General features: G+C 43.3%; 1 protein-coding gene across 1 annotated transcript in view; it reads right to left on the bottom strand.

The window, feature by feature from the left end:
- Positions 1 to 219: 219 nt before the first annotated feature.
- LOC124622465 (torso-like protein) overlaps positions 220 to 13,747 on the bottom strand; it is a 523,109-nt gene continuing 509,581 nt past the window's right edge. The window contains exons 6-7 of the mRNA XM_047148169.1: positions 5,348 to 5,671; positions 220 to 1,222 (exon numbers count right to left, since the gene is read on the bottom strand). Of these exons, the coding sequence (XP_047004125.1) occupies positions 1,151 to 1,222; positions 5,348 to 5,671 (396 nt within the window). The 3' untranslated portion in view covers positions 220 to 1,150. The remainder of the gene's footprint in view (positions 1,223 to 5,347; positions 5,672 to 13,747) is intronic.

Below are 13,747 nucleotides of genomic sequence, written 5' to 3'. Positions count from 1 at the left end.
ATGAACATCCATGAAAAGCAGTCTCACCAATTTCTCAGATATTCATTTCCATATGAGCCTAAAGCACAAAGCATACTTTCTTTTTCTCATTACATTTATGTTACAAAGTACAGTGAAGTATTACGGATTATGGCATGAGTGTTGTGTGAAGTAATGAAAGATATACCTTTGGGTACACAATTTTCACAGTTCATTCATCATATTCCAAACACATCATAATAAGACTGCTTGCATACTTTTTATTTTTGTTGGATTGTTTACATCACAGACTGTGGTGAGGCTTGACAAATCTGACAGTATTGTATTACTGCCTTTGAAAATTGAGATACTCAGAATTATCCTTCTATGAAAGCAACACAATTGAAGTGCAAGCATCTCAATTAAGAAACTAAATATGTGCAGGTACATATCAAAATATACAATTTATTTACGTCTTTTGATTGTACTTTTAGTTGTACAGTGCCTCTACAAAATTGAAGGACTTTACAACATATGTACTTAAAGTACATAAGATGAAGTTCCCTGTCATGCTGGAATGCATAACATATTACACATACCAGCATGACTTTTTCTTATAAAACAGTTATATACAATATACACTATAATATTTTCAAAGCACACTCCATTGAACAATTTTAATTCGCTTTGTCTTTGTTCACCTAGTGCAGTGCACTGAAATATAAACTTAAACAGCTTGGATACGAATATGTCAAAGTAAAAATAAGGCAGGTCGCTCTTCTTCAAAGTTTACTTCTCGTAAAGTTTCTGGTAGCCATTTTTGTGCTACATAAATATCACAAAATGTCGCATTTCATCAGGACACACACTTCCATCTTTCTGCTGCAATAACAGGTGCTGGCTGTGAAAGGACGAGTCTCGGTGTCAACAGTTACACTTTGGATTTCGACCAGCTTGTCCGGTAAACAATCCGGAAACTGGAACTCTCTTCGAGTCTCTGAGGGAACTGCAGTGTCCCAACAGGTATGTCTTCACGAGATGGGCTCCAGCAGGGCCGCTTCCCCTCACGGGGAGGAGGAAAACCTCTGCCTGCTCTGTAACTAGGAACTGTGAGGCCGCAGCGGGCGCGGCTCCGGCCAGGGGGTGCTGGCACTGGCGTGGGCGGTGGTGGGGGAGAGTGTTCACCTCCCGGTCACATGTTGACCTCCCACAGCTTGAGGTAGTTGTCCACAACCTCGAGGAACCACTGGCGGCGTGCAGCATCCTGTAAAATAGGGATGGCAACATTTTATTTAAGTACCAATGTTTCAACTTTTGCATATCAATATGATACAAAAAAACTTATTGTCAAGTGACAGTTGTGATGTTTGAAACAGCAGTTTGTTATTATTGAAATTTGGTGTATGAGAGGTTGAAAGTCACCTGTTGAACTGCAGTTATCAATACTGAATTTTGGTATTCTACAATTTAGTCATCCTCTTGAGGTAGCTATCACAGGTTTACTACAAAGATGAAATTCTGTACTATAACAAACCAGAATTATGGGCATCTTTGATTAACAGCAAATTACGATCCTTAACTTGTTTGACAAAAATTGTTATTTCACCCTTTCTTCAGCTATTTTGTATCTAAAATTGCAAGTCTGACATACAAAAGGAATGCCTTTTGGGATTGGTGAACTGTATAGAAATTTAAATTTCACAATTTTCCAAGTTTTTCTGTAATACTTCAGAACATTATTTTTGTCTTTTATTTTAAAACAAGTTATTATCCCATAAATTTCATTTGTTCAACTCGACCATAAATGGCATGTATTTCACACTTGATAATATTTTGGTACGAAAATATCTCATAGTATTTTATCATCCATTAAATCGAAAACTGTTATAATTTTTCAAATGAAAACTGACTAGAACAGAGGAAAGGAAAATGAAAAGAAGATGAATGTGTAGCTTTGAGAGATGCAACAGTGAAGGCAGTAGAGGATCAAATAGGTAAAAAGACAAGGCCTATTAGAAATCCTTGGACACCACAGGAGCTAGTGAATTTAATCGATGAAATGAGAAAATATAAAAATGCAGCAAATGAAACCAGAAGGTCTATGAAAGGGAGATAAACTTCAAACAGTAGTATAGAAATGGAAAAGGAAGTAAATGAAGAGGAGATGGGAGATGATACTGTGAAAATAATTTGACAGAGCACTGAAATACCTAAGTTGAAACAAAGCCCACAGAGCAGATGACATCCTGTCAGAACTACTGACAGCCTTGGAGAGTCAGCAATGCCAAAACTCTTCCAAATGCTGTACAGGATGTATGAGCCAGGTGAGATAGACTTAGACTTCAAGGAGAACATAACAATTCCAATTCCAAAGAAAGCAATTGCTGACAGGTGTGAATATTACTGATCTATCAGGTTACTACACAACGGCTGCAAAATACGGCATGAATTCATTACAGAAGAATGGAAAAAGTGGTAGAAGTTGACCTCAGACAAGATCAGTTTGCATTCCAAAGTAATGTAGGAACACTTGAGGCAATACTGAACATACAATTATCTTAGAATATAGATTAAGGAAAGGCAAACATATGTTTTTAACGTTTATAGACCTGGAGAAAGCTTATGAAAATGTTGACTGGAATACCCTCTTTGAAATTCTGAAGGTAACGGGGTTAAACACAGAGAGCAAAAAGATATTCAAAACTTTTCCAGAAACCAGACGACAGTTATAAGAGTCGAGGGACAGGAATGGGGAGCAGTGATTAAGAAGGGATTGTAGCCTATCACCAATGTTATTCAGTTTGTAAACAATAAAAGAAATGAAAGGAAAATTTGATGTACAAATTAAAGATCAGTGGGAAGAGAAAAAAAAATCTGCTGACATCATAATTCTGTCAGAAACAGCAAAGGACTTGGAAGAGCTGTTTAATGGAATGGGCAGTATCTTGAAAGGGCGACACAATATGAACATAAAAAAAATTTTTAAAAAACATGGGCAATGTGTTGTGTACATAGTTCTGCGTAGTCAGCCTGTACACAACTTTCCCACTAGAGCGCGCCCCGCTAAGCACAACACCACAGGCGAAGCGCTCGTCCGTCTCCGCACTACGAGATGGTGCTGCCTTAGAGACAGACCAAATTCTGCTTCCGCCGATGCGCGTATTAATATGTAATGCAGACAATGAGATTTCTGCTAACATAGAACCTTTTCTCTTCGTGGATCACACTCGCGCAGTGATACCTGAATGCGCGAGGTATTATAACAAGTGTACAGACCTCCGATCAGTCAGTCTGCATCAGTCTGTACCAGTCTATAGTCAAGTTTCAGTCCCCACCTAACAAGATTACCATATTCCTGTACATAGCCATGAAGAGAAATGTATAGACACTTTGTCAAGTATCAGAGATATGTGAGAATAAGATTAACGTACCAAGACCAAAGGAACTTCAGAATGTCAATTGTAAGTAGCATCCAGAATCAAGTTACATAATGTCTATGCTTTTTATTATTTTAATAAATGTGTGTGAAAATTAATCAAGTTCTGTTTAAAGTTGGTCACCATCAATCTGCTACTCTAAGTGTGCAAGTGGCATTTCTATTGTCTGACCTAACGGCAGAAGATAAACACGCCATGATAAGACCACGAGACATATTGCTGACACTCGACTACTTCATTAGAGCGACAAGTCAAATAACCTGATGGTGTGTGTACTGAAGGTCTTACAGTACGCACACCACACAATGGAATGTAGTAAAATTGAATCAGCAATTAGCAATCATATACAACCGCTCGCTCACCGATAGAGCTGTACCTACAGATTGGAAAATTGCGCTGGTCGCACCAGTGTTTAAGAAGGGTAGTAGGAGTAATCCATCGAACCTATATCATTGACGTCGGTTTGCAGTAGGGTTTTGGAACATATACTGTATTCAAACATTACGAATCACCTCGAAGGGAACGATCTATTGATACGTAATCAGCATGGTTTCAGAAAACATCGTTCTTGTGCAACGCAGCTAGCTCTTTATTCGCACGAAGTAATGGCCACTATCGACAGGGGATCTCAAGTTGATTCCGTATTTCTAGATTTCCGGAAAGCTTTTGACACCGTTCCTCACAAGCGACTTCTAATCAAGCTGCGGGCCTACGGGGTATCGTCTCAGTTGTGCGACTGGATTCGTGATTTCCTGTCAGGAAGGTTGCAGTTCGTAGTAATAGGCGGCAAATCATCGATTAAAACTGAAGTGATATTAGGTGTTGCCCAGGGAAGCCTCCTGGGACCTCTGCTGTTCCTGATCAATATAAATGACCTGGGTGACAATCTGAGCAGTTCCCTTAGGTTGTTCGCAGATGATGCTGTAATTTAACGTATAGTAAGGTCATCCGAAGACCAGTATCAGTTGCAAAGCGATTTAGAAAACATTGCTGTATGGTGTGTCCGGTGGCAGTTGACGGTAAATAACAAAAAGTGTGAGGTGAGCCACATGTGTTCCAAAAGAAATCCGTTGGAATTCGATTACTCGATAAATAGTACAATTCTCAAGGCTGTCAATTCAACTTAGTACCTGGGTGTTAAAATTACGAACAACTTCAGTTGGGAAGACCACCTAGATTACATTGTGGGGAAGGCGAGCCAAAGGTTGCGTTTCGTTGGCAGGACACTTAGAAGATGCAACAAGTCCACTAAAGAAACAGCTTACACTACACTCGTTCGTCCTCTGTTAGAATATTGCTGCGTGGTGTGGGATCCTTACCAGGTGGGATTGACGGATGACATCGAAAGGGTGCAAAAAAGGGCAGCTCGTTTTGTATTATCACGTAATAGGGGAGAGAGTGTGGCAGATATAATACGCGAATTGGGATGGAAGTCATTAAAGCAAAGACGTTTTTCGTCGCGGCGAGATCTATTTACGAAATTTCAGTCACCAACTTTCTCTTCCGAATGCGAAAATATTTTGTTGAGCCCAACCTACATAGGTAGGAATGAACATCAAAATAAAATAAGTGAAATCAGAGCTCGAACAGAAAGGTTTAGGTGTTCGTTATTCCCGTGCGCTGTTCGGGAGTGGAATGGTAGAGAGATAGTATGATCGTGGTTCGATGAACCCTCTGCCACGCACTTAAATGTGAATTGCAGAGTAGTCATGTAGATGTAGATGCAGGTGATGCTGAGGGAATTAGATTAGGAAATGAGGCACTTAAAGTAGTAGATGATTTTGGTACTTGGGCAGCAACACGTCTAATGAAGGACAAGGCAGAGAGGATATAAAATGTAGAGTTGCAATGGCAGAAAAGGAAAGACATCTGTTAGCATCGTATGACCTCAGTTGAAAGCCTTGCTACTGCGTAGAATGCCAGACTGGACGCGCGGCAGCCGGTGTGCCCACCTGGAAGGCGGGCGCGAGCGTGCGCAGGTCCAGCTGCAGCAGCGCCTCCTCGCGCAGCAGCCCGTCCAGCCGGCGCAGCAGGGGCGCGTTGCCGTGCAGCTTGAGCAGGCTCGAGTAGGCCAGGAAGTAGAAGTGCTGGCGCAGGTTGTCGGCCGCCCACGCCTCCACCGTCGCGTTGCCGCTCGCCGACTGGATGGCGCCGATGTGCTCCGCGTACCACGGCGAGAAGTAGTTGGACAGCTCCTCGTTGCTGAAGTCCGACACGCCTTGCGTCTTCAGCAGCTGCTTGATGCGCCGGTAGATCTGCGGCGTGAACACGAACACCTGCAACGGCGCGACGAGTCAGCACTAACTCCCTGTTACAGATCGCCTCCTCTCCCCGGTCCACTACGAGTGGCAAGTGAGTCTACTGCAGCAGCCCTGGTGTATTACTCGTGCAGTGAGACTAGCTTGTCACGAGTGGTCCCTTTGTGTTTATACATTCAAAAAAAGACGCACAACGAAGAAATTTTAAGAATGGGACGGAAATCGATAGATGTGATGTGCACGTACAGACAAACAAATGATTGCAATTTCATAGAAATTGTATAACTGATTTGATCCATTATAAATGGTTTTTGAAAGCCTGCGACTGTAGATACAATAGGTTTGTTTATAAATAAATAAATCTTCTGCTACCAGTCACGATTTTTCTTTATTTTACTATTCGCACGACGCGTTTCGAGAAGTAATTCCCATTTTCAAGTGCGTTTTTTGGTGTGTATTAAGCCATTTCTTTTTATGTTGTCACTGTGTGTGAGTCTGCTTCATTTTGTTGACTTTTACTGTAATACATAAGAAACGCGATTTTTATGTATTGCAGTAAAAGTCAACAAAATGAAGCACACTCACACACACTGACAACATCAAAAGAAATGGCTTCATTACACACCAAAAAACACACTTGAAAATGGGAATTATTTCTCGAAACGCGTCGTGCGAATAGTAAAATAAAGAAAAATCGTGACTGGTAGCAGAAGATTTATTTATTTATAAACAAACCTAGTAAAAATTGTATAATTTATTAAAGAGAGAGGGAGCTTCAAATTGAACAAGTCAATAACGTGTTGGTCCACTGTAAGTAAGCTGTTTAGGTTTTTATATTGGTAACGCCACGTAGTGCTCTGTATGAAAATCAATGGCTGTGCTGTGTGCAGTCTGTGGCTGGTTTGCATTGTTGTTGGCCATTGTAGTGTTGGGCAGCTGGATGTGAACAGCGCGTAGCGTTGCGCAGTTGGAGGCGAGCCGACAGCAGTGGTGGATGTGGGGAAGTGAGATGGCGGATTTTTGAGAGCGGATGATCTGGACGTGTGTCCATCAGAAACAGTACATTTGTAAGAATGGATGTCATGAACTGCTATATATATTATGACTTTTCAACACTATTAAGGTAAATACATTGTTTGTTCTCTATCAAAATCTTTCTTTTGCTAACTGTGCCTATCAGTAGTTAGTGCCTTCAGTAGTTTGAATCTTTTATTTAGCTGGCAGTAGTGGCGCTCGCTGTATTGTAGTAGTTCGAGTAACGAAGATTTTGTGAGGTAAGTGATTTGTGAAAGGTATAGGTTAATGTTAGTCCGGGCCATTCTTTTGTAAGGATTATTGAAAGTCAGATAGCGTTGTGCTAAAAATATTGTGTGTCAGTTTAAACACAGTCATGTATAATTGTTCAAAGGGGACGCTTCACCACCTCTGGTCCTTACACAAGCTTTGCACTGATTGACAGGGTAGTTGGATGCCCTCCTGAGGGATATCGTGCCAAATTCTGTCCAACTGGCACTTTAGATCGCCAAAGCTCTGGAGCACATCGGTTCCATGTTCCCGCAAGACATCACAAAGCTCTTCCGTGCATGTCTCACCACGAGCTGTTTCACGTGGAATGGCGATTTCTACGAACAGCTGGAAGGCGTCGCCACGGGTAGTCCTCTTAGTCCAGTGGTGGCCAACTTCTTCGTGGAACAATTCGAAGCACGGGTACTGGACTTGGCGGCTTGCAAACAGATACGTCGATGATACTTTCGTTGTGTGGAGCCATGGTGAAGAACAGCTTTGTGACTTCCTTAAGACACTTGAACAGCCTCCATGCCAACATAAAATTTACCATGGAAGTAGAAAAGGACAAAAAAACTGCCATTTCTAGATGTGGTGGACACAAGGGACGGCGGAAACCTGGGACGCAGCGTGTATCGAAAACCGACACACACGGACCGATACCTGCACGAACTGTCAAACCACCACCCGAGCCAGAAAAGAGGCATGATTAATACGCTCGTAATGCGAGCAGGACAAATATGTGAGCCGCAGCACCTCAGACGCGAAATGCAACACCTGGAAAGTATTCTGAGGAGCAATGGGTACTCCACAAATTACATTAGAAGTGTAACAGAGCCAAACACTAGGCGAAGTAAGGAATCAGAAAAAGAAATGCCTTTCTGCCATACACTCCCAGAGTGACGGATAGAATCGGCCGTATATTGCTCAAAAATGGTGTAAACATGATTTTCAAACCGGCAAGGAAGATCAAAGAATGTCTTAGATCGGCAAAGGAGAAAACGGACCCACTTGCAATATCAGGAATATACCGTATACCATGCACATGCAGAAAAGTTTATGTCGGAATGATTGGATTGGACTATCAATCAGCTCCAGGATCAAAGAGCATAAGCGACATTGCAGCTTGGGGCAGGTGGAGAAATCGGCCGTGGCAGAGCACGCACTGAGTGAGACCGACCACGTAATAAAATTAGGCCGACACGGAAGTTCTGGCTGTAGAGAAGCACTATCACACGCGCTTGTTCAGAGAAGCTGTTCAGATGGTTCAAACGGCTCTGAGCGCTATGGGACTTAACTTCTGAGGTCATCAGTCCCCTAGAACTTAGAACTACTTAAACCTAACTAAAGGACATAACACACACCCATGCCCGAGGCAGGACTCGAACCTGCGACCGTAGCGGTCGCGCGGTTCCAGACTGTGGCGCCTAGAACAGCTCGGCCAATCCCGCCGGCAGGGAAGGTGTAGAAATACAAAAACACGCGAACAGTTTCAACAAGAAAGAGGAAACCCTTAAGGTAAACGGATCCTGGCTTCCCGTACTGCAGCGAACGACCGTCGCAGGTAGCAAGAGGAAAACCGCACCGGAAATGACCGTGGTGAAGCCCTCGTACGTTGGCGCGCCAGGTACGTATAGTCTGCGGCCGCGAGCTCGGCTCCAGTTCACCACCGGCAATGGAGGGTGAAGCTTTGACAATGCCAGCCACTCGCGCTGGCGAAACGTCATTAAAATCATTAGATGAACGTCGGCCGAAGAACCCGAGACAGAAGCCAATAGGCAGTTTGTCAAAAGGGTCCTGCTATGAAATGAAATGGCAGCACCACAGGCCATCATTCCTGGTTGTCGGGCCTTACGGCGGGGCGACACCAGGTTGATATCCGCCAACTGGGGCGTATCCAAACACTTTTTCTCTCTCGATGACTACAGTAGAAATGTCTTCAGTGACAAGTCCCACTCGGCATTGCACCCAGATGATCAGCGAAGATGTATCCGGAGATGCCCCGGACAGCGTTGGGATAGCAACCTGATTGTAGCCCGTCATACGGCCCAACAATCACCAACAACCAGGAGTGATGCTCTGGGGTGCCATTTTACTTCACAACAGGACCCCTATGGTTGTCATCCGCGGCGCACTTGGAGCACAGTGCTGCGCCAACGCGCGTCTACGCCCCGTTTTGTTGAAGTTCATGGAAAGCCATCCTGGGTGGGTGTTTGTGTTGTGCTCATCATTTCATCATCATTCACGCACGTGGCGAGACTGGACTGAGCAAAGGTTGGGAATTTGTACGGGCGCTGATAACCGCGCAGTTGAGCGCCGCACAGACCAAACATCATCATCATCATCATCACCATCCTGGGCTTTCAATTCAGCAAGATAAAGCCAGCCAGCAAAAGGCAGATTTCAGAAAAGAAAACCCACAGATGATGGCACAGGTGTGCTGAGACGTGTTTGGGTCACATGAAAAAACAGTATTTTGCATAACAGGCGGACATTGCATTATATCCAGTAGCTACAACTGCAAACACGGCAAATGCAAGAGCAGCAAGTCAAATGATGAATATTATGCAGGCTAACAAGACAGAATAACACAAAATCCTTTACTATAAAATGTGAGAATGCAACGAGAAAAGGTTAATTTCTGGTTCGAGCGAACGACGTAACCACCCCGTTTCTGAACATGAACAGTCTTCAGCGTACTGAGGATTTTAGAGCTCTACCGTCGGTCTAAGCCAAAAAGTTTTGAAGATATAAAAACACATACGTGAGGTACCTGTATCGTTGATTCTCAGTTTAAGCTGGTAATGCTCTTTGACTTACAGGCATTGTATTTCTCATGGAGGAATAACACGGGGAGATGGTGCCACACACTTACGCCGTACGTTGGTTTGAAACCGGCTCCTCCATGTTAGATGCTGCAAGGCATGAGCAGATCATTATTCACTATTGGTTCTTGCTCTTAATTTCTATCGTGTGTACGCACCAGTTATTAGCAACAGTAAATGTTACAGTGCTTTCGTGAATAATACAAAGACAGGAAGACTTTTCCAGATGTTTTTTCGGTCTTAATTGCATATTTGATCAAACAATACGACGCATCTGACGTCAGTAATGTAATTTACTTTTTGTTGTACGTTTCGAATAACCCAGAAGAAAAGTATCTGATGTGAGAAGGTTGCTTTAGTAAACCAGCTTTTTCTTTAATAAGGACTGACGAAAAATTTTCTGTTTGTATCCTCTCCTCGAAAACATATTTTGCTTTGTTTGGTCGCTTTGCAATCTTTACTTCTCACAGCGTTCGCCCAGAGTTTTTCAAGTTGTATCGATAGGAATTGAAGAAATAAAACCACTACATGAAAAGTAAACAGCGCAACAAAACTTCATGTATGTATAACAAAATATCACTTGAATGGAGTCCACTTGCCAGTGAAATGTGATTCCTTTACACTTTACGGTATAATCAGAACGATCAGTACATCGATAAAAGGTGCAAGACGTCGTTTTATTATCGAAACACCTCCACCAGAAGCTAATGTTTGGGGCAACTGACATGGCGGACGTGGGCTTCAAGTTTATGACGTCATGACAACCTCCCCTATTACTCCTCCATGGTGTTCCTGTATGCGTCCGATCTCGGGCTGTTTTTGTTTTGTGTCTGTTTGCTGTCCAGTGATACAAAGATGTACCTTAGCTATGATAACAAGCGACACACAACAACTAATACGTAGCAAAATGAAGAGTACCGTGGACAACTGGCTACATCTAGTAAAGGAGATAGTCGTGGAAACCGCTGGCGCAACTCAGGGGTTTGTCGTAAGCCCTCGTAACAAACATGTCGTGGCTGAAAACAAAAGCGTCTGACAAAAACAATTGTTTTAAACTCACATCGAGGTTGTTAAACGCAGAGTATTTGCTCAGTTCAAGAAAGGAAGCCGAAACAGGAGGAATAATCCCGATGATATAAGGAAAGCGTGATAACTCTAAACTAGGATGATCACTCGGGGACATGATGCTGGTGGTTGACTTCCGTGGCTGTCTACTAAATTTCTTGAAGAAGAAATACAGTAACCAACCAAATTTTCTTCGCGGTTGTGGCTGGTTGTCGTATTTCTTCAAGTGATTCGAACCAGTAACACGCTACTGTACAGACTAGCAAATGTTGGTTCAGTCTGGTAGCGAAAAACAATCCAGACGAGTCGAAGCGGACGAGCCACCAGGACGTGTGAGAATTTCTGTTTGATTTTAAATTTAATACTCGCCGCCCTGTTGGTTATGTAGAAAGTGTGCACAGAAACAGTGTGAAAGGCTTCTGAAGATGTTACGTGGCGCGTGGTAGGCTGTACTGAAAAATGATTGTTAGAAAAAAGTTCGATAGGATGCGACATTTCCGATTTAAATAGCATTGAAGTTAGCCAATCAGACCGTTGCGCGCGCAATTTCAAGCAGTCTTCCAGAGACGGGTCGCCAAACGTGTTCTTCGTTTGGTTCCCTACACCGAACAAGAGAGTGATACTAAAATTGGACCTGAGACGGTAGTAAGAACCGAACCCAAGTCAATGGCTGAGCAGTCTTGTGCGGTATCCATCTACGCTGTGAGAACGACTAACACAAACTGTATCTGGCAACTGCTTGAATTAGCGCGCGCTACAACCTGATTGGCTACTTTCAAAGCTAATTAAATCGGAAACAGCACAACGTTTCGAATGTTTTTCTTAACGAATATTTCTCAGCACAGTCTACCCTGCAACACTGTTACAATCTTTTCATGCCGTTTCTGACCACGGTATATACACTATGTGATCAAAAGTATCCGGACAGCCCCAAAACATACGTTTTTCGTATTAGGTGCATTGTGCTGCCACCTACTACCAGGTACTCCATATCAGCGACCTCAGTAGTCATTAGACATCATGAGAGAGCAGAATGTGGAGCTGCGCGGAACTCACGGACTTCGAACGTGGTCACCTGACTGGGTGTCACTTGTGTCATAGGTCTGTACGCGAGATTTCCACACTCCTTAACATGTCTAGGTCCACTGTTTCCGATGTGACAGTGAAGTGGAAACGTGAAGGGACATGTACAGCACAAAAGTGTACAGACCGACCTCGTCTGTTGACTGACAGAGACCGCCGACAGTTGAAGAGGGTTGTAACGTGTAATAGGCAAAAACCTATCCAGACCACCACACAACAATTCCAAACTGCATCAGGATCCACTGCAAGTACTGTGACAGGCGGGAGGTGAGAAAACTTGGATTACATGGTCGAGCGGCTGCTCGTAAGCCACACATCACGCCGGTAAATGCCAAACCACGCCTTGCTTGGTGTAAGGAGCGTAAACATTGGAGGATTGAACAGTGGATAAACGTTGTGCGGAGTGACGATTCACGGTACACAATGTGGCGATCCTATGGCAGGGTGTGGGTGTGGCGAATGCACGGTGAACGTCGTCTGCCAGCGTGTGTAGTGCCAACAGTAAAATTCGGAGGCGGTGGTGTTATGGTGAGGTCGTGTTTCTTATGCAGGGGGCGTGCACACCTTGTTGTTTTGCGTGACACTATCAGAACACAGACCTACATTGATGTTTTAAGCACCTTCTTGCTTCCCGCTGTTGAAGAGCAATTTGGGGATGGGAACTGCATTTTTCATTTATTGGAGAATATGAGAGCGCATTTTCAGCTGCAACATTATGATATTTACTGATGAGAGAAAAATCTCTCAGATAACTAGCGCAAATTCAGAAAAACCACTCGTGCGAAATGAAGTTCGCTTTTTGTAACACGATAACGTGAAAACAGTAGTTCACGGTGAACAGTTTGATTCTGTCTTCGTAGGTTTCCGAAGAGAGTTCAAAATTTACCAACTATCGACCGACCACGAAAATTCGACCATAGGCAGTTATCTTCAAAAACACATCTTCATTAACAAAAGACTATCCCGGTTAATGGTTCATGGTGCACGATCCCAGTCGGAGGCTGCTTATCTAAAGGTTTCCAGGGACAACAAAAATTCGATTTTCAATACTTCGCGTAACTGTTTATCAAATTTAAAAATTTAAAATGCTGGCACAACTCCTCATTGCGAGATATAATCTTATGTTAAAGATTTAACACAGACGAACAAGTATTACAGTTAAGAACTGTGTATACTCGTATGTCCCGAGGCAGCGTAACTCGTCGTGTGCTAATACCCAACCCAGTATTTGAGAATGAGAGCACTTGTGATCCGCGGCAAACTTTACACGCAATTTAAAGTCTTTAAGCCTTTGCGAAACTAGTTCTTACTGGCAAACCCCACCCCACTCCCCCTGCAAAATGATGAAAGGAAGATGTGTATCGCCGCGTGGCGAAGCCGTGCAGTCAAAGGCGCCTTGCCACGGTTCGCGCGCTCCCCCCCTCCCCCCCCCCCCCCTGTCGGATGTTCGAGTCCTCCCTCGGACATGGGTGTGTGTGGTGTCGTTAGCGTAAGTTAGTTTAAGTTAGAGTAAGTAGTGTGTAAGCCTAGGGACCGATGACCTTAGCAGTTTGGTCCCATAAGACCTTACCACGAATTTCCAAAAATTTTCCAAAATGTGTATCGCTGTTCACACAGTAAGATTGGCGCATCAGACATGATGTTTTAATTTGTTACTTCTTTACTACAAAATCTATTCACTACACATTTTTCAGACAGTATCCACAACCACCACTGAATGTACCCTCACAACTACATAACTGTACGACACAGTTTAGGATATAAAACGTCATAAACACTGAGACGCGTGAAACACAACATTCTGCTTGAAAGGGAGCACAAATTATCCATACTATAC

Source organism: Schistocerca americana, chromosome 7, assembly GCF_021461395.2.
Source record: "Schistocerca americana isolate TAMUIC-IGC-003095 chromosome 7, iqSchAmer2.1, whole genome shotgun sequence".
NCBI classification, from domain to species: Eukaryota; Metazoa; Arthropoda; class Insecta; order Orthoptera; family Acrididae; genus Schistocerca; species Schistocerca americana.
The sequence above is the reverse complement of the archived record's forward strand: the minus strand, read 5'-3'. Positions and strand labels throughout refer to the sequence as shown.